The 22,541-nt window shown below is 38.4% G+C and overlaps 1 protein-coding gene and 1 pseudogene across 1 annotated transcript; both read right to left on the reverse strand.

The window, feature by feature from the left end:
* Positions 1-120: 120 nt before the first annotated feature.
* LOC110642910 (uncharacterized) lies at positions 121-2,449 on the reverse strand (annotated as a pseudogene).
* A 13,798-nt stretch (positions 2,450-16,247) lies between these two features.
* LOC110642908 (uncharacterized) lies at positions 16,248-21,683 on the reverse strand. The gene is made up of 7 exons (XM_058140598.1): positions 20,431-21,683; positions 18,477-18,775; positions 17,825-18,073; positions 17,607-17,761; positions 17,396-17,507; positions 16,535-16,669; positions 16,248-16,439 (listed from the first exon to the last, which is right to left on the reverse strand). Exons 1-7 carry the CDS (start codon positions 21,404-21,406, stop codon positions 16,308-16,310), a joined length of 2,058 nt encoding a protein of 685 aa, XP_057996581.1. The 5' UTR covers positions 21,407-21,683; the 3' UTR covers positions 16,248-16,307.
* Positions 21,684-22,541: the final 858 nt, after the last annotated feature.

Below are 22,541 nucleotides of genomic sequence, written 5' to 3' on the forward strand. Positions count from 1 at the left end.
TTTGATTTCAAATTTTCAATCAACATAATGACACTGTAGGAAAGAAAGCACAAGCAGCTTCTGAAAACAACTGTACAACAAACAGAGGCGTTAGAACATTGCCAGGGTTGATGCTGAAAGTGCTACTTTCATTTGCGCCATTGCTATTTTACAAATATATTTAAAAGTTCCATAGAAACCAATGCAAGAAGGCAAGTAGGGAAGCCTAAAGGTCCAAAGGTTTTGTACATTCCAAACAAAGATAACAAGAATGTTCATTGTAATAGAAATAAGGTAAGGTGTGGAGATATTAGTGTCTAGCGACACCGTAAACTTCATGCTCCCAAAAAGCTACAGGAGGTGAAGATAGCACCTTTTTCAATACATAAAACTTCATTATCATTTCAGCCAAAAGCACCGGTTCTGCTATCTGCACAGATCTGAAGAAGCACCATTGGTCATGGTTTCGCAAAGGTGTACTGTAATCAATTAAATCATTAATCTGAAGAGAGGTAAATCTGGCTTTGAGAATTTCTTGTGGTACTCGTACTGTATATAATGATGTGAAATACAGCACTCAATAGAAACCAAAACAGACCTACATGTAATCAACCACAACTCAGTAGCATTCTGTATCAACTATGCTAAGATTTATTACATATTCCCAAAAAAAATCAACCAATACAATATCTGTATGCTTCCCCTCTAATTTCAAACAGTTTTCCAAATTCCTGCTGTGCCCTACTGCCAAAAGCGTGTCTTAGTGCTCTTATTTCTTTTCATAATTGAGTTGGGATACAGAAAGCGTGCAAAAATCAAGAGAAAACTAAATAGTACCATCTATTAAAATTGAAAGCGCTAATGAATTAAATCAAAGTCATGAGCCAATAATAAGAACTGAAACTAATCTCACCAAGCTAAAACAGAAAAGGGGTGGTAACAACACTAGTAGCCAACATATACTGCAGCATTCACTATGTAACAATCTTCATTCTTATCTCCCATTTCCTCAACACACACACACACACACCGCTTGAGCATATTAGTCCACGATCCACAACTTCAACATTTAGAATCTTTCCACTGCATGTTGAAGGAGCGAAAAGCAATATTTGTAAAGTTTATGCAGGTTGAGCCCCAAAATAAGAAGAATAATAACAATGAACATCACAAAATAGTGAGGAATTGTGTTTCAAACATTGTAGATACTCCTCACTGCATATTGACTCTTCCTTTAAACAGCTAAAATGGTTAACTTAATTTGTTATCACAATATCTACAAGGCTACAAGCTAGAACATTTTTTATCCTGAAAAATAAATGAATGCCATTCCAGAGAGAGGAAAACAAGAACAATGCTAAAAACCATGAGACAATAACACAAATTTATCCATCCAATTAGGTTTGATACTTACTAAGGAAAGACAGACTTCACCCTTTCAATATCCAATGATTGCTGGAGAGAATGTTGAACTCCCAGTTTGATTTGTAGTTTCATTTGGTCAAATGTGACACCAGGTATGGAACCTGCATCAAATTAAACAATTGTCACGAAAAAAGCATCAAATGAACCTGAAGAGGAAAAAAGGCAGAGGCCTACAGTGTGAAAGGATTCATGAAGACCATAACACATGGTATCTAGTGCACATTACCAAGTGAAATTTTTTGTCTACATAAATAACATATTACCATAGGTGAAATTTCCTTCAACAATTGAACCTCCGAATTTTATACGAGCTTTTATGACCAAGAAGTAAACAACTGACATCCGTGGATGGGCATGCTGTAATAGCAAAAAGATGATAACTTTGTGTCGGAATTTAGAAAATTTATGCTTGAATTAATCAGAAACAAACTGAACACAAACATATTTTGATAAATGGAACAAACTGAAACTTCAATAACATTATCAAGTGACATACCTCTGCGAAATGCAGGAATCGAATTGGAAGAGATGGCATCCCTACATGCTCCCATTGCTGCGGCTGTAATATCTTGGCTGGAGCACACAATTTCACACCATTAAGGAATGAAATCAAATTCTCATAATTGAACCAATTCTAGTAATCAACATAAAGAAATCTTTTGATGGGTATCTATAGTTTATAAGAAAATGGTAGATAAAAACACACCCATGTTGATCATAGCCAACACCCATCTCCACAAACAAGAGCTTCATGGGTGCGTTTGAGCTCCCTGTGTTATCGACTGCAGTTCCACTTCGCTGGGTTTCCAAGGCCGCTGTTGTAGCTTTCCACAGGCGTGAAAATCGAGGAACTGGCAGAAAGGATCTGTTTGTAAGAGAGAGAAATGGTGTTGTTAAATTTGATGGTCTTAGAAGCATGGAAACTCTCAGATTGATACTCAGTAAAGCAAGAGGAAATTGGCAATTTTGGGATAGGGCAGCACACAGTCATCTCCTCTATCAACACGGCTAGCACAAGCAGAGTCTACATTCTAGCCAGCTCTTCCACTTTTTTTTTTTTTTTAATTATTATTATTACAATTTTATATACACATAACTTATTTGTTAAATAAGTTAAAAATAAACTCTTATTTATCTTAAATGCATATCGCTATGCAAGATCGCCAAAAAAAACCTAATCTCAATGCCCGAAATACCCCTAATCCTAAGTGGAAAAAATCCCATGATAATGCAAAACAGAAGCTTTTCCTAAATTCACCATGTCTAAAATTCAATAATATTGATTTTATTGATTTATAAACCACATGAAGGCCTAAAAAAGTGTGTGCTGACTGCTGAGTGGTATAAATTCGGTTTGGAAATTAAAAAAAAAAAAAAGGTTTTTTTTTTAGAGTGAAATTTGAACTAATTTACGGGCAATTAGGAAGGCTCATTTTTATCTCCAAAAATATTTTTACATCTAAAAAAATTTTGGACTCCTCAAACCGTATCGTCTAATGAAGGGGTGCAAAATTTGAAGAATCTAAAGAAATTTGGTTTTCTTCTTTAATAATAATAATAATAGTTTTATTTTTATTTATGTTAATTAATGCAAATCTTTATGTGGGTACATCAATAATAAATAAATAACTCTTCAATTTAGGAATATATCTAATGACAGATTGCCCTAGGACATTACTTATCCCTTTACAATAAGAGAATTATCAACTTCTGAATTTGCCATTTACTACTAATTAAATGATTAAATGTTTATATCCTTCTAAAAATTTTTGAAGTATATAAAAGAAAAGAAAATCATAAAGTTGATTGAAAAACATTAAGGACCAATTTCGTGTTGAGTTACTGTAAAAGAACTAAGAAATTTTAGAATAAGAATTCTGATGTTTATTTCCCGGAAATCAAAGATATATATAAAAAATTACAGCTAACAAATAGGTTTCTAATCAAGCTAAACTATCAAAATTGTATCAGAATCATACAACAAAAGGTAAGAACAGATATGCACACAAAAATTCTTAAACAAATGCCCTAAATAAATGTAAAATAAGTGGCAGCTAACAGCTGCCTTTCCAATACCCCCCTCAAGTTGGAGCATGGAGATATCGAATGCCCAACTTGTAAAGAAGAAAGTCAAATTGATTCTTTCCCAACGCCTTTGTGAAGATATCCGCAGGTTGCATTGAATTACGTACATAATCTGTTCGAATGTTACCATTCAATATCTCATCACGGATAAAATGGCAGTCTACTTCAATATGCTTGGTACGTTCATGATAGATAGGATTAGCAGCTATATGTAGAGCTGCATGACTATCACAATACAAATTCATAGGTTCAGTATGCGCCACACCAAGAGAATTCAATAATCCTTTCAACCATTTAAGTTCACAAGTTGTAGTACTCATAGACCGATATTCAGCTTCAGCGGATGAGCGAGACACTGTTTGTTGCTTTTTAGTCTTCCACGAGATAGGGGATTCACCCAAAAGAATAAAATAAATAGTCAAAGACCGTATCGTCAAAGGACAGCTAGCCCAATCAGAATCACAGTAAGCAGACAATTTGAGATCACAAATGGCATGCAATAGTATACCCTGACCTAGATTTCCTTTCAAATAATGCACAACCCTAACAGCTGCCTCCCAATGAGCTTTCTTCGGTTGTTGCATGAACTGAGCAAGAATATGCACGCAATAAGACAACTCAGGCCAAGTTATTGTTAGATAAATAAGCCATCCCACCAGACGCCTATACTGAGCAGGGTCATCCACATCATCACTCTCGGTAAGGACCAGCTTGTGATTTTGTTCAAGAGGAGTTTTAGCCGGCTTGCAACCCAGTAATCCAACTTTTGAAATTACATCCAACACGTACTTACATTGACACAAGAAAGTACCATTTGAGTTTTTGGCTACTTCAATCCCTAAGAAAAATTTCAGCTTCCCCAAGTCTTTCATATGAAAGCAACGACTCAAATAGTTCTTGAACTTTTGTACAGCAGAAAAATTATTGCTAGATATAATAAGGTCATCCACATAAATAAGCACATTCAATTGAACAGTCCCAGCTCGAAAAGTGAACAAAGAGTAATCTGAATATGATTGTTGAAATCCATAAGCTTTCAGAGATGCAGCCAATTTCGCAAACCAACATTTAGGTGCTTGCCGCAAACCGTATAAAGATTTTCAGAGTTTACAAACCTTCCCTGGTGATTGAGAAGCAAATCCAGGCAGCACCTTCATGTAAACCTCTTCCTCCAAATCAGCGTGTAAGAAAGCATTTTGGACATCCATCTGATGGAGTTCCCAATTCTTTGCAGCCGCAACAGCAAGAAAGGTGCGCACAATAACCATTTTTGCTGTAGTAAAAGTCTCCTGATAATCTATGCCTTCAACTTGATTATTTCCCAATATCACTAACCGCGCCTTGTATCATTCAACACTTCCATCAGAATTGTATTTAATTTTGTATACCCACTTGCTTCCTATTGCTTTCTTCCCAAATGACAGATTTTCAACTGTCCATGTACCATTATCCTCCAAAGCCTGTATTTCTTTTCTCATAGCCGCTCTCCACCATTCATCCTTAACTGCTTCTGCATAAGAGCTTAGTTCATGTCCTGTAGTAATGGCTGCCAAAAAACATCGGTGTTGTGCAGAGAATTTATCATAACTTACATAATGTGCTATAGAGTAATGCGTACCTGAGGAATCAGATTGGGAAGGTGAGCATACCGAGGGGCTTGTTTTAATGGCGTTTGTCACATAATCCTTTAAACGAACACTAGGTTGCTTGGCCCTTTGTCCCCTATCTAGTTGCTCTTCAACAACTTCACCTCTATCCACTACCTCACTGTTTTCATGGATCAATTCTTCCGTTTCAGGATTCACCTCACTTTCTCTACCCACACTTTCATCATGCTCCTTTCCCAAATTATTCTCTAAACCATCAACTTCATCACCCAACTCCTCAACTCCATTTTTAATGAGTTCATCACCCATTGTTTTCTCATTTGCATATGGAAATTCTGTTTCAGTGAATACCACGTCTTTTGATACAAAGTATTCTTTAGTTTCCAAATCATACAATCTTCATCCTTTCTTTTCAAATGGATACCCAACAAAAACACACCTACGACTTCTACTATCAAATTTATCTTTATCCCGATTCAGATTACGTGTATAGCACAAACAATCGAAAACCTGAACGTGTTTGTAAGAAGGTACTTTCCCAAAGAGCATCTCATATGGGTTTTACCATTTAATAACATAGATGGAGTCTTATTAATCAAATACCCGGCTGCAATTACACATTCTCCCCAAAATTTGCTTGGAAACGCAAGGCTCTTGCCACATTAAGAATATGGCGATATTTTCTTTCTACTCGGCCATTTTGTTAAGGTGCAGGAAGTCTGATGCAACATCCCTTTTTCATCAAAATATTCTTTCAAGCACATAAATTCACTTCTATTATCACTTCTGACAATTTTCACATTTTTTTAAAATTGGCGTTTAACCATCATAACAAATTTCTTAAGAACACAAGCTACTTCTTGTTTTCCATTCAGCAAATATATCCAAATAGCACGAGAGTAATCATCAACAATTGTTAAAAAGTAAATTGCTCCATAAGAAGTTGGGACTCTATAAGGTCCCCACAAATCACAATGTATCAATTCAAAACAACCATTAGCTTTATTGTCACTAGAAAAGAAAATCTCTCTTATTTGCTTTGCTCTAAAACAAACTTCACAAGTTTTATTAGTTTTCCTAACTATGCTACTAGTTTCTGGAATTAACTCTACCACCTTATAAGAAGGATGACCCATTCTCTTATGCCAAAGCTCAAAAGACCCCACATCAATTACCTTGCAAGCATGTACCGATGTCACTCCCTTGAGAAGGTACAGCCCCTCGTGTTGCTCACCTGCTCTAATCAGGTTTCTCGAATTTAGGTCCTGCATAGCACAAATTTTGTTAGTGAGTTGAGTAACCAAATTTGAATCATTAAGTAGTTGTGATACAGAGAACAGATTGCAATTCAAATTTGGCACATAACGGACTCGTTGCAATTTTAAGTCTCCTCCAAGCAACACAGTTCCTTCTTTCACCGCCAAGGTCTTTTCTCCATTAGGTAACCCGACTGAGCATGGCACAATGTCACGCAATTCACTTAAAAATGCCAATGTTCCTATCATATGATGGGAAGATCTTGTGTCAATAATCCAAGGAAATATCCTCTACGTACCTGTCAGCCTCTCATTGCCACCATTCTGACAAGAATTCAACATGCCTAGCAAAGCAGCCCATTGCTCTTCATTTAATCCACTAAGACCCTTTCGATCTGAATCTGTCACAATTCCATGCCCACCATCAACTCCAGTTGCTTGTGTGGCATTGGCACGAGCAACTCCTCCCTTGCTACATCCTGCTCCATTACCACGCTTTTGACCACCTCTTCGTCCAGCAGAAGTTCCACGTGGTCTATTACCCCATCATTCTGGATAACCTATCAGCTGAAAACAACTTTCAGCATCATGTCCCTCTCGGTTACAATAGAACAAATTGAGGATTTGTCTTTATCCCCCCCTAAATTTTGACTACCTGCTCGAATTGCAAAACTCATAGGATTGCCTTTTTCTTCCTTGATTCGTGTCATAGTTCGCACCCGCTCTTGCTGAACAACCATAGCATAGGCACGATTCAAATTGGGCAAGGGTTCAGTGCTCAAAATATTAGAGCGCACTATTCCGTATCCTTCTTCATCCAAGCCCATCAAAAACTGATGAACTCTCTCTTCTTCATGCTTTCTTTCCAATTCAATGGTAAGATTGCATCTGCAGCCTGCACAGATACACACTGGTATCTTATCATAGTTGTTTATTTCATCCCATAACGTTTTGATTCTTCCAAAATAGGACACGATCGGTTGACCTTCCTGCCTACAATTCGCCAGATCCAATCTCAGTTGTTGCATTCGTGGACCATTCCCAATCGAGAACTTCTGTTTAATATCCTCCCACAGATCCTTTACGTTCTCTATGTGAGAGATGGTCGAGCGAAGCGTCGGTTCAATGGTGTTAAACACCCAAGAAACTAGCATAGAGTTAACCGTCCACCAATCTTCGAGTTCCAGTGAATCATCTGCTGGTTGCTTTACAGATCCATTAATAAAACCATATTTCTTTTTGGCCCACAATGCAGTCCACATAGCTCGTGCCCATTCTTCGTAATTCTCACCCTTCAACTGAACTTGGGTAATCAAGTTACCTGGGTTATCATTCGAATTCAGTGTGTAAGAACTAGAAGTTTTCTTCCCTGATCCAGAACTCTCATTTTTCTTTTCATCAACCATGGCTCTGATACCATGTAAAAGAACTAAGAAATTTTGAAATAAGAATTCTGATGTTTATTGCCTCAAAAATCAAAGATATATATAAAAAAGTACAGCTAATGTCACGACCCAACCTATGGGCCGGACCGGCACTAGGACCTGGGCCAGCCTAAAGCCCCCGAGGCCCGTAGTAAGCCTAACTGTTCATTAACCCAACTCTAAGGCCCATTTGGGCCCAATATCAAGAAAACAAATGGACAGAGTCCGGCCATAAAATGGACTTACCAACGGGGAGTTTTCGACTCACCCGACCTGTAAACACAATATATAGTCAATTGGGGAGCTCAGCTCACCCTCCACATACTCATCAACATAATAATAAATGGGAGCTCAGCTCCCTCATCCAATCCATCAAACATGCATAGCATATTAAGTTTACAGGTCCCAAAATAATAATTTAGTTTACAGACCCAAATCAAATAAAATTTCTAACACATGCGGAAATTCTAAGATTTAACAAGTTTATACAAACAGTAATAATTGACCTGCGAGGGAGAAAAGCAGGTTAACCAAAATAAAATCCTCCTGTAGCCTGAAAAAAAATATTAAACAGGAGTGAGCGTTCGACTCAGAGAGTAAAATATCAATTTTAACCATAATCTCTATAACTATCTAGAACTAATGTACCCTGTAGAGTGAAATGCAACATTAACAACATTTTCACATCATAACATCAAAAAGGTAATTTGGAGCACTCACACACCCTGTAGTATCAATCATAACATATGGGAGCTGATCCCCTATACAGCTCTCTTAAATCCAACCTGGTGCCAGCGAATTACTCAAGCTCGGACTTCCACTTAATAACCAAATCGAGGGTCCCAGCATTGGCCTTCCTAGGGTGGTACTGGATGGTGCAATCATAGTCTTTTAGAAGCTCCATCCATCTCCTCTGTCTTAAGTTTAAATCCCTCTGCTGGAAGATGTACTTCAAACTTTTGTGGTCGGTGTATATCTCGCACACTTCACCATACAGATAGTGTCTCCAGATCTTTAGTGCAAAGATTACAGCCGCCATTTCTAAATCATGGGTGGGGTAGTTCTGCTCATGCCTCTTCAGCTGCCTTGAAGCATAAGCCACTACCTTTCCATTCTGCATCAAAACACACCCTAGGCCAACTCGAGGCGTCACAATACACCTGTATCCTTCACCACTCACTGTAGTGTCAACACAGGCGTGGTTAGACACTCCTTAAGCTTCGAAACTCACCTCACGCCATCTATCCAAATGAATGGAATATTCTTCCCGGTCAACTTAGTTAGGGAGCCGCTATCCCGAGAAATCTTGTACAAAACGCTCAGAGTAGCCACTAAACCCGTAAAACTTCGCACCTCGGTGATCATGTAGGCCTAAGCCAATCGCCATGACTTCAATTTTCTTGGGATCCACTTGAATACCGCCACTTGAAACCACGTGTCCCAAGAATGAGATGCTTTCTAGCCAAAATTCACATTTTGAAAATTTGGCATATAGCCGTGCTCCTCAACGCCCGCAACACCATCCTCAAGTGCCACACGTGTTCTTCCTCGGTCCGAGAGTATACTGAATGTCATCTATGAATACGATGACAAAACGGTTCAAAAATGGCTTGAACACCTGCTCATCAAGTCCATGAAGGTCAGGTGCATTAGTGAGTCCAAAAGACATCACCAAGAACTCATAATGACCATATCTTGTCCTCGAAGCCGCTTTTGGACACGCCTCATTCCTGATTCTCAACTGATGGTAGCCTGATCGCAGGTCTATCTTGGAAAAGAATCTAGCTCCTAGGAGCTGATCAAACACATCATCGATCCGAGGAAGTGGAAACGTGTTCTTCACATACCTTGTTCAAATTGCCCCTGTAGTCAATGCACAACCTCAATGACCCATCCTTCTTTCTCACAAATAGAACAGGAGCACCCCAGGGTGAAGTGCTCGGACATATGAAACCCTTGTCCAAAAGCTCCTGTAGTTGCTCCTTCACTCTTTCAATTTCACTGGTACCATCCTCGTAAGGTGGTATGGATATGGGGTTAGTACCCGGCACAACATCAATACAAAACTCTATTTCCCTTCCTGGTGGCAACCCTGGAAGCTCCTCTGGGAAGACATCCATAAATTCTCTGACAACAGGAACATTTCCCATGCTGACACCTTCTACAGATGTATCTCTCACCAATGCCAAATACCCTTGGCATCCACGCCTCAACATTTTTCTAGCACTAATTGCTGACACCAAATTATATGGAGCCACGCTCCTGTCACCATCAAAGCTAAACTCTTCCACACCAGGTATGTGGAAATACACCTTTTTGTTCCTGCAGTCTAAAGTTGCATAGTGATTTGCCAACCAATACATCCCCAAGATTACATCGACTTCCCTTACTGGTAGAGGAACCAAGTCTGCTGGGAGGATCTTTCCATCCACTAGTACTGGGCTACCCGGAAAAACCATATCTACATCTATGTTGTCACTAAGTGGGGTAGCTACCGACAAAGGGCATTCTAAGGTTGTAGGGTTTCTACCCAACCTCATGGCAAACACAGGGGAGACAAATGAGTGCGTAGCACCCGGATCTATCAAAACACGAGCCTCATAAGAATGTACTGTAAGAATACCCGCCACAACCGCATTTGAAGCTTGAGCATCCCGTGGGTCAGGTGAAAACTCGAGCTTGACTCTACCCCGAGTGGCGTAACTCGACATCGACTTCTACCTCCGACCGCCTCCAAATCCACGCCCCTTGTCCTCGCCCTGTTGGCCATCGAATCGATCGCCGCCATGTTGGAAGTACCCGGATACAATCAAGCGAGGAATATTTGCAATGTAACCCCGTGACCCCATCTGTGGCTCACAACATGGGGCATTCTAGCAAAGTGACCTGGTTGGCTACACCAAGCATACTCTGATCCCATCAAACAAGGTCCTGAATGTCCTCTTCCACACCGTGCACAAGGTGCCAAGGAGGATCTGAACCTGCACTCGCCAGATTTCGAATCGTGACCACCGCCGATCCGCACTCGGTCCAATCCTCGTGGTCCGTGTCTAAAACCACTTCTCTTGCTCCTACCCTTTCCTCTCAGAATTACCCCGCCACCACCGCCCGTAGTACCCATGGAAGGGACACCGAGGAACCTCTCGCTCGCTTTTTCTTTGCTCTTCCATCGCTATCCGCAGATAGCTAATCTCTATCTGTCTGCTCGATCAACTACCACGCCAAAAGATCGACGACATCATGGCCAGTTTGCATACCTCTGCCAAGCCCCTTTAGGAACCTCTTTACCTTCATAGTTTCGTAGCTACCGCTGTAGGGGCATATCTCGCCAATTCCGTAAATTTCAGAGCATATTCATCTACTGCACTGCCATTCTCGCCTTAAGGCCTCAAAGGCCCACCGCTTCGATCTTTGAAGCTTTCGCACAAACCGATTGATAAAAAGTTCCACAACCGAGCCCATGTCAAACCCTCCATCCGGTAACACGTAGTCATTCATCCATTGTCTAGGCATAGGCCCCATGACATGTTGCATACACTCTATCACTCGCTACCAATCAGACTCGCTCTGCCGTCAGGAATCCGTAAACCGATATGCATCGCCCGACACATCATAAGTTCCGTGCACCAACTTCTTAAAATTTATGATCTGCTTGTAAGGTTCTCCTCTTGGTGCGTGGATCGCCGCTGTGGAGGGTGGACCATTTATCGCGCCATCATATCTATGGTCCTCTCGCAACCCACCTAGAGTAGTCGCCATGGGGTCCATGGGACCGTGCCATGAAAGACTGCTCGACCGTGGGTAGCCGCTCTTCTACTTGAGCAGCTCTAGGCCTCCTACCCCGCCTCCTGGCAAAGCGCCATCCTCTGGCCGACACCTCGTCAGCACATCCGTTCTCGTGCAATGGCGCCTCTCGCTTCTACGCATTTTCCGAAATTCAGAAGATTAGCCCATAAAATTCAAAACTGCACATTGCACAGCTCTATAGACTCATATTTACACACAATATGTGAAGCAGAAACTAGAAGCAAAGACGATAATGCAAGACGAATATGGACCCTATTTTTCCGCATGTGACTCCTATTAGACTTTTCCCAACACTTTAGACAACATTCCCTAAGAATCTGGAGCCTAAGCTCTGATACCACATTTGTCACGACCCAACCTATGGGCCGGACTCAAGACTAGGACTCAGGCCACCTAAAGCCCCGAGGCCCGTAGTAAGCCTAACTGTTCATTAACCCAACTCTAAGGCCCATTTGGGCCCAATATCAAGAAAACAAACGGACAGAGTCCGGCCATAAAATGGACTTACCAACGGGGAGTTTTCGACTCACCCGACCTGTAAACACAATATATAGTCAATTGGGGAGCTCAGCTCACCCTCCACATACTCATCAACATAATAATAAATGGGAGCTCAGCTCCCTCATCCAATCCATCAAACATGCATAGCATATTAAGTTTACAGGTCCCAAAATAATAATTTAGTTTACAGACCCAAATCAAATAAGCTTTCTAACAGATGCGGAAATTCTAATATTTAACAAGTTTATACAACAAGAATAATTGACTGCGAGGGAGAAAAGCAGTTAACCAAAATAAAATCCTCCCGTAGTCTAAAAAAATATTGAACAGTTGTGAGCGTTCGACTCAGAGAGTAAAATATCAATTTTAACCATAATCTCTATAACTATTTAGAACTAATGTACCCTGTAGAGTGAAATGCAACATTAACAACATTTTCACATCATAACATCAAAAAGGTAATTTGGAGCACTCACACACTCGTAGTATCAATCATAACATATGGGAGCCGATCCCTATACGCCTCTCTTAAATCCAACCCGTGCCGAATTACTCAAGCTCTGACTTCCACTTAATAACCAAATCGAGGGTCCCGAATTACTCAAGCCGTGACTACCCTCGAAGGATCGGGTCCCAAAATTACTCAAGCCGTGGATCGCCTGGCCCTATCCATAGTCCACACCACATCACACGCACGCCAACGCACGACACCGCTCCAAATTACCACAACAACATTCATGGCACATTAATGCTATGAATGCAACATAATTCGTGCCTAGAGTTTAACTACATAAATATATGCATATAAGTGATGCATGGGCATGCCGAACATATAATAATATCGAAATTACAATTAAAATTAATATTTTACTCACGGACTTGACGACAATCACCGTGGCCGGGCGGAGGAAGAAGGTCATTCCGGCCACCGACAATCATATTACATTTATTTAATACAACTGACTCAATACAAACAAAGAAAAGACCAATTACGCCCTAAGTCGTAAAAAATCCGCAGAGTCTCCCCTATACCTAGGACCTACCCAACCCGCAAAAGGGTTCAAAACACACTTCTATACTCACAATCCATATATCAACAGTTCAATCATATCACACAGCCCTCCCGCCCATCAAATCACCATCCATCACAATACGCAAAATTTCAATTTAGTCCTTATTATTGATCATTTTTGCAAAAACTTCCCAAACAAGCTCTAAAAATTATAAAACTTTGCCCTGCGGTTCTTAGCAATATTACTAAGCTATTGCAAAAAGAATCGTAATTTTCTAAGCTACCACGAATATTTTATGGATTTTTAATCCTATTTAAGCACTAGAAAATTACGAAAAGCAAGGTTCGGTTTACCTTTGCCGATTCCGACTTCGGAATGCGCCGACGCCCGACAATGGGGCTAGCCAAAACCTCGGTCCACCCGGGACTTTTCCAGAACGGTCCGTTCGCCCAAATTTGCGCATCTGGCCAATCGCCGAATTTCCGCGAATCGAGGATACCTACACGAAGCCCATAACACGGGGTTAGTACATAAATTTTTCAGAATTTTCTAAGCTCATTTAATGCTCGAAAATACACCGCGGTTTTCGTGGGACCCACCAAAAACGGTGTCGGAAAAATTCAAATTTATGTCGTTGCGAAGCTCTCGACGAATGGAGCGTGGCCTGGTGGCCTCGGTTTTCGTGGATTCACGGTTGCCGAGAAATCTAGCCCAAAAGTCGAAATGGGCTAAAATCTTCCCGAGCAAAAATCTGACAATCCGCTTGATGGATTTCTGCGTTTGGTGTCTATGGAAAGCTCTCGCCGAGTAGATGATTTTGGACACAAGACCCGGTCCAATTAGTGGCCGGACGGGCCGGACGGCCGAGGAAGTCGGGCGCGCCGCAGGGGGAGATCGCGCCGCTTTTCCCGGCTCGAGCGGCCGCTACCGGCCGGGACTACCGAGGCGGCGCGCGAGGAGGACGCAGGGAGGCGCCCGTGGCGCCAGGAGGGAGGGAGAGAGAACGAGAGAGAGAAAAGGGACGCGGGCGCAAAGAAAAGGAAGAAGGAAAAGGAGGCCCGGTCGGACCCGTCCGATCCGATCCGGCTTCGATTCGGGCCGTTCGATTCGAAAATTTTGAATTTTTTTTTTTCACGGAAAACGAGGTCCAAAATTCAAAAAAAAAATCTAAAAATTTTAAACTAAAAATACGACCAATTATATTTTTAGTTTTGCCACGTGGTCTTTAAATTAATTTTAAAAATCATCAAAGTTTATATTTCGAAAAAAAATAACCCGATTTTTAAATCCAAAATCTCAAAAATTCAAAAATTAAATAAAAATTAAAATAAAATGCCATTAAAAATTAAAATTTCGGGATGTTACAGCTAACAAATAGGTTCATAATCAAGCTAAACTACCAAAATTGTATCAGAATTATACAACAAAAGGTAAGAACAGATATGCATAAAAAAATTCTTAAACAAATGCTCTAAATAAATGCAAAATAAGTGGCAGTTAACAAGCTGCCTTTCCAATAGTTACATTTTGAAAATTCACCCTTTTATTGATAAAAGAAAAATTTTAAAATTTTTGTTTCACTAATATTTTTAAATTCCATTAAATGAAGACAAAATACAATTATAATACTATAGTTAAAATAAATCACTTATACAAAATATAATTTTAATTATCTTAATTTAAAGGACATGATTATGTTGTTGAGTTCGATGAGAAGTGCTTCCACTTGATAATAATCTACCACCATAAAGAAAAAATATGTTTTACTTAAATTTTAATAAAAGGGAGTTCAAAGCCTTGACGAGCATTAATGCCTAAGCATTATGGTCATCCGAAGTTTTTACAGCTAAATCATGTAAAATTTCACTTAAATTTTAATAAACGGGAGTTCAAAGCCTAAGCATTATGATCAAGAAAAATCCCTTCAATTATAACATTCCAATGGGAGTAGTTGAACATCAATCATTAATGCCTAAACGATACAACAAGGAAGCCTGACTATTGAAGAGGATACCGGGGAGTGAATGAGGGTTAGGCAACAAGCCAACAGCTACATTAAGATACTGCAACTCTTTCGAGGGAAAAATGGCATTCCTCCATTAGTTTCCTTTAATAGACAACCTCTATATCCGCTTCATTAGTTCGTCCCTGCAGACTTTAACCAAGGGAAGGTTTATCTATTTCCAGCTTACCCCTTTATTCATACAAGGACATGGACATGGCCAACACGCCATGACAGGACTTGTACAAGGATATTGTAACATAGCAATGACCAACAGGCAACAGTAAAATAACAGACCCAAAAATAGTTGGATCGTAAAGTATTTTGAGTAGCATTCAGTGTTTTTTTAACATTCAATGAGAGCCAACTCAAGTATTCAGCATACAATTCAGAAAGTTGAACATAAATCAGCTGACTAGAAGTCACTTTAGTTTCTATTAATAGTAGAACTTTTCAAGCTTTACCTTCTGATTTTGTGCAACTAGAAATGGAAATGAGTCTTGTTTCAGGGTACAATTAATAGCAAAGAAGAAAAAAAGGATGGACCGATGAACAAATTTCATTCAGAAGCTGGCAGCAATTATGAAGATGGCCGTAGCCATATATTGTATTAACAAACATGATGTACAGCAAAAAAAAAAATGGCAGAAATTCTGAAGCTGAGTTTGCTACAGATTATTTATTAGCAAGGTGTAGACCTGCTGCATGCTAATTTCATGTTGTTTTGGGATTGTGTACACATGATCTGGCTTTATCTCTTAGCTCTGCATCATTGGGTTGATATTGTAATATAGCAATGACCGCTGCGGGCAACAGTAAAATAACAGACCCAAAAATAGTTGGATCGTAAAGTATTTTGAGTAGCATTCAGTGTTTTTTTAACATTCAATGAGAGCCAACTCAAGTATTCAGCATACAATTCAGAAAGTTGAACATAAATCAGCTGACTAGAAGTCACTTTAGTTTCTATTAATAGTAGAACTTTTCAAGCTTTACCTTCTGATTTTGTGCAACTAGAAATGGAAATGAGTCTTGTTTCAGGGTACAATTAATAGCAAAGAAGAGCAAAGGATGGACTACGAACAAATTTCATTCAGAGTTATATAATTGGTGAAGATGCATGAAAGCATACATTGAAGCACAACATGATGTACAGCAAAAAAAAAAATGGCAGAAATTCTGAAGCTGAGTTTGCTACAGATTATTTATTAGCAAGGTGTAGACCTGCTGCATGCTAATTTCTGCTGTTGCTGGCTTTGGGATTGTGCATGACATGATCTGGCTTTATCTCTTAGCTCTTGGAAAGCCCTCATTGTTTCCACATCAAAACCTCCAGCAAACTGGCACCAAAAATGCATGCATTAACTTCTCCTCAGCGAAATAAACCAAAACAAACACAGCTGTTGAACTTGAATGATTAAAAATGAGTTTTAACCTGATGTACCCGGAAGGCAAATCTAACACCTTGTACAATCAGCTCTTCTTCTTCAGCGCCCCCACCAACAGTTTCAAGCTCTGCAGATACTCTCTTCATATACTTCATTGCTAGTTTTACAGAAGCCAGCTTGATCTACAATAATGTGCAGTAATTAGCTAACGCCCAACAAAGGTACAGTGGATTAAAATAAATGCACTAAAGTTATTGAAAAGAATAGGGTCTATAATTACCTGTTGATCACATCCCCTTTTAATCCTTGTGTTATTATTGAGTAAAAATTATATTTCTCCATTCTAATTTCTTAAAATTCTGATGGATTTTAGTAACATATGATAGCATTACATTTGATAGCATTACAAGAAAAAGTAGCAAAAAGAAAAAGAGAGCTTGCCTATAGGGTAAACATGGAGAATCTTTACTGACGAATCCAAAGTAAGAAAGAAGCAGACAAACAAATGCATTTTTACAGATCTGGGAATTCATATGTGCGCATGCAGGGGCGGGAAGAGAAAAATAGGCAATATCTAACCTCTTTTTGTCATCTAGTAACCACTATTCTTTGTTTAGTAATGCACACTCAGTGGATTGTGTCAAAAGCAAGTTTAGTTGGCCTCCCCAATATTACAACCATGATTGATTAAAGGGGACAATTTTTAAATCCATCTCTAGATTATCAAAAGTGGAATTTGCTGGGATGGGTATTATTGTAATTACACTTCACATGAAACGTCAATAGAATGGACAATTATTGTCCAATTCCGTGTAGAGCTACCCAACTTGAATCTGTTTTACGCAAGGAAGACAAAGGTTGGAAGTACAAGCCTAAAATTTGCAGTTGAAAAAAAGCGTACAAGTTACCTGGCTTACAATTCCAGTCTCAAGCATCCAACTCATTGGAATTTGAAACCCCTTGTATCTGTTTGTTGCAGATTCTCTCATTCTTGATAGATTGTAAGCACCATGCTCTAATCTGTGAAATTCAATATCTCACACAGGTAACAATTAATATAACCATAATGCCTAGACATCAAGTGAAAACACAAATTGGGCTGCTAAATAAGACATATACTTTTCAAGCAAAGCCTGCATTTTCTTAAGAGCAGAACCACATGAATGACGAGCATCATCACGAAACGATGAAGCCTCTGATTCTAACTTCTTGAGATCACAGTAACCAAATGCAGCCTCCACACCATCTGCTCTGGCATCTGGGGCATCAAAGTGCTTACACATTCACAAATCCACAAAAAAAGAACAAAAATAGCTGGCAAATATCACACCCCTGACTTTAGCGGGCCCCATTCTAGTCCCCTTTGGTGGTGGCGGAGGTGGAGGCGGTGCAGCTTGTTTGAGCAGCGCGGAGGGATGGGAGAGGAGTGGAGGTGGAGGTGGAGGTGGTGGTGGCAGGATGGAAACAGATTGATGAGAGACGCTTGTGTATGGAGAATGATGGGAGTATGATGACGAAGATCGTTTCGGTGGGGGTGGGGGCCGAGAACCCACAGAAGACAGTAGGATAGATAGACTGAGTTCGATCTGTTCCTTCCACAAGTGCCCGTGCCTGGCCCCCTGGCCTCTTTCTCTCTTCTTCTCTCTCAGACTCAGATTTTTGAATTTCATTTGAATGACAATGTCCGTACATTTAACTTAACTTCTTTTTTCCTCCTTTTATTTCGACTTCGTCACGTTCCAGGCAACTGTCAAACTCTGCAGAACCCTTGAACTTGCAGAAAGCTCTTTAATTTTTCTTCTTCTTTAACAATCAACTCAGCCTGCTCAAACTCATTCCAATTTCCTCGTTCTCTTCCTTATTCTACTCTCTTTCTCAAACTCAACTTCTGTAAGCTTCATTCCTCACCCCTGTTTCCACTCTAATTTTTTTCAATTTTGGTCAGTATTTTGGTTGGAATTTCATTCTCCAGGAAATCTGCCAGAATACGCTCTCTTTCAATAACAACTCCTTTCTGAGAAGCCAACCTTTCAGTCTAGATTCTCGGTCGCGGAGCCTTTCGACTGAGTAAAAAGCTTCAACAAACGTCAGGAGGGGCTGGAGCAACGCAGAGGAACGTGGGGTGGAAGTAAACAAGGAAGAGTGAGAAACGAAGAGAGGAGGAGCTGAGGAAAGAGAAGAAAGAAGGTGCTTTGGCGGGGCTTCGAGAGCGGGGTGGCGCAGGAGTTGGCTGCTGGGTTTGAAGTTCCCAGGAGACTTCCCCAAAACCATTGGGTACCTTCCCCAGCCTTTTTGTTGTATGGCTTTTGTCTTTTATAGAAACAGAGTATCTATGTCTAAACTTGACTTGGTCTCTGTGGCTCGAGATTGTGGATGATAAAGAGGGAAGGAGAGAGAGATGTAAGTGAGAGGTAACCAGGGAGAGTGAAGGGAAAAGCAAACTGCCAGTGTATAGTCTTCTCATAAGTGATTTCTGATCCAGTTTGACAAATGAATCCTATATGAAAAAGAATATTAAATATTTGAAATAATTAAATTAAAAAAAGTATGTATAAAAAACTTAATATTCTTCTTAATAATTATTATAACTGTGCTTTATGCTAATTAATTATTACTATTTTTTCTCTTTAATAATTTCATTTCTTTAATTATTTTAACTTTAAGAAACAGAAATTTTCAAAAAAACTTGATTTTTAATAATAAAGAGATCTAATTTTGATAATTTTTTATTTTTTGAATATTAATTAAATTGAAGCTTTATTTGATGATTAAGATTAGATGTGTGGTTTTTTTTTATTTATGAAGAATCGAATTTAGTGAAGATATGTGGAGGCAGATTGGGACGAAGGAATTTTGAAAGCAGAAGAGTTCCTGGGGTGGAATTTTATTAAAAAGGAAATTCTAAAGCCATTATATTTTCCAATCACTCCCAAAACGATAAACTGACTGAGTTGGATATTGTCAACACCTAAATGGCCAAATTATTAAATCTGACAGTTGTCAACATTAAATTGATAAGGGAAATATATAATTTGTTGACGACAGCATGATTAAAGTTTTACGGAAAAATGTTGGTTTGTTTTTTCTATTTTTTTTTTTTTCTTTATTTGGTTTTTTTAAAAATATTTTTATTGTGGTAAATTTTATTTAAATTTATTACGATAATTTTCAATTTCTCACACAAAAAATGTCAGAGAATAAAAAATTCAAAAGCTAAAGAAATGCTTGTCAGACAAATGATGTCATGTTAGAATAAAACCACTATTAAGTAATTTTTATTTTTGTAATTTTGAAATCTTTAAAATTAAATAATTAATTTAAGTTTAAATTTTTGTAATTTTTATTATTTTTATTTATCATTATAATATAAAATATAAAAATATATATAAATTTTAATTATATTTTATATATTTTTATTTATTATTATATATTATAAAATTTTTATTTAATTTAAGTTTTATTATATATATATATGTAATAAGTATAAATATATCTTATAATAATTTCATAATTATTATAATAATATATATATATTATTAAAATAAAAATTTAATAGTTATAATTAATAACTTAGAATAGTTAATAATTAAATAAATAATTAATAAAAAATAGAAAATTTTTAATAATAAAATTTAATGTAATTATAGTAACATTATAAATAAGCAATAATATGGAAATATATAAATCGCTTTTATATTAATATAGTAAAAATTTTGATATTTTGATATCTAATTTTTTATTTTAAAATTTTTATTTTAAATTTTCATTTTTTTATTTTAATATGTATTTATTTAATTAATTTGAATTTTCTAGATTTTAAAATTAGGTATTTTTTTTAAGATAATATATTTGAATGGATTTTTAAAAATTAATTTAAAACTACATGTCAAGTTTGAAAATATTTTTTGATGTCATATTTTTTTTTTTTTTTAATTTAATAAACTAATCCTGTCAGGTTTGAATAGAATTCCTCGCGGAGGTGGAGGCGGTGCAGCTTGTTTGATAGCCGCCGGAGGATGGGGAGGAGGTGGAGGTGGAGGTGGAGGTGGAGGTGGAGGTGGCGCTGAAACAGATTGATCAGAGACGCTAGGTGATGTTGATGAAGATACGGAGTATGATGACGAAGATCGTTTCGGTGGGGGTTTTGGAACCCTAGGAACGCGAGATCTCAGGTTAGATAGAGTGGAATCGACGAGTTCCTGAGAGTTGCACCTAGAGTGCCTGGGTCTCTCAATTTCGGCTTCTTCTCTCTTGAAATCTGAAGTTTCAGACTTTTGAATTTGAGTCTCATGATTTGCACTGACAATGTCCGTACATTTAACTCCTTTTTTCAAATTCCTGATCATATTCGACTTCGTCGACAAATCCAGTAACCCTTGAAACCTCTGCGAAGAAGAAAGCTCTTCACTTTCTTTATCAAACAACGCTTTCTTCAGCTCCACAATCTCAGCCTCCAAGGCCTTAACCTTATTCTCGCTTTCTCGTTTCTCTTCTTCAAACACAACCTTCGCTTCACTCAACTCTGTTCTAAGCCTCTCATTTTCACTCTCCAAGCACTCAATATTTTTCAATGCTTTTTCGAGCTCAGCATTTTTGGTTGAAATCTCATTCTCCAGTGCAGGAACTATAGCTACGCTCTCTTTCAACAACTTGAACTCGAGAAGCTCGGTTTTCAGTCTAGATTCTCGGTCGCGGAGCTCTTCGACGAGGCGTAAAAGCTCAGCAACGTCAGGAGGACGGGGCTGGACCTGGGCAGAGGAACGTGGGAAGTAAACACCGAAGGAGCGTGAGAAAACCTTCTGAGGCGCAACTTTCGCGGAGCTGGGAGAAGGAAGCGGCGGCTTTGGCGGCGTTTCGGTTTTGGGATTCCCAGGAGACTTCTGCAAGCCCATGGCCAACCTTACCTTCCCAGCAACCATTATTGTAAGCTTAAGAAGTCTTTTTCTCTGGTAGAGTTAAGCTTGATCATATACAGAAACGTCAGAGTCTCTGTGGCGTCTGAAACTTGGAGTTAGTGGCTCGAGAGAGATCGAGAGAGAGGAGTAAAGAGGGAAGCGAGTTAAAAAGTGTAATGTGGAAGTAAACTAGTGAGCTGAAAGGCCGGGCTGCACACAGATCGAGAAACGGTCTTCTTCTCATGGATCCAGTTTGAAAATATTTTGACAAAATGAAAATCATAAAAAAATAAGGGAAATTATTAATATAAAACAGTTGACTCTCTTAATTAACAGGTGTTTAGATCTCAGTCTTGTCTCTTTTTCCTTTTCTTTAATTATTATAACTGCAAGCTTATGCTACTAATTTATTAACATATATTTTTCAAGTTAAAGAGATCGAAATTTGCAAAAAATTTTAGTTTTTAAATAAGCTGAAAATGTAAGCTTTATTTGATTAATTATAATTGTGTGACAATTTTTTTATTTGAAAAAAATATGGTGAATGGAACGTGGCATGTGGGCGCGTGGGAGATTTACTAGAGAACTGGTTTTAGTTTTGAGGTGAAGTGGATCTGAATAAGGAAGAGTGCAGTGAAATCAATCCACAAACGGTGGGAATTTTGGAAAGCAGAAAGGTGTTCCTAACGGTCGCTTTATTAAATCTTCAAATTCTAAAATCCGCCATATTCTCTGGAGTTTCTCGAGTAATTGACGATAAATTGATTCGAGTTGACAGTTGTCAACACCTAACAGGCCAGGGGCAGTCAAACGGCGTCGTTGACCATGTGATTAAAAAATTTTGCCAAAAATATATAATTTGTTTTTTTTTATTTTATTTTATTTTTTTTTACGATGGTTGTTGGTTTGGCACTTTTATTGTCATAAATGTGAAAATTTTCAAATTCAAGTGTTGCCCGTTGAAGCTCACATGAAAAATTAAAAGAACAAAAAAATTTCAAGATGCCAAAGAAATGCTTGTCAGGACAAATGATGTCAAGAGAGAATAAACCACTATTAAGTTTTTTTATTTTCTTTAAAAAATTAAGAAATTAACCATGTTAATATAAGTTGTTATTAATATAATTTTAATTTATATATTTTTAAATTTTAATATATA

Source organism: Hevea brasiliensis, chromosome 18, assembly GCF_030052815.1.
Source record: "Hevea brasiliensis isolate MT/VB/25A 57/8 chromosome 18, ASM3005281v1, whole genome shotgun sequence".
Taxonomy (NCBI): Eukaryota; Viridiplantae; Streptophyta; class Magnoliopsida; order Malpighiales; family Euphorbiaceae; genus Hevea; species Hevea brasiliensis.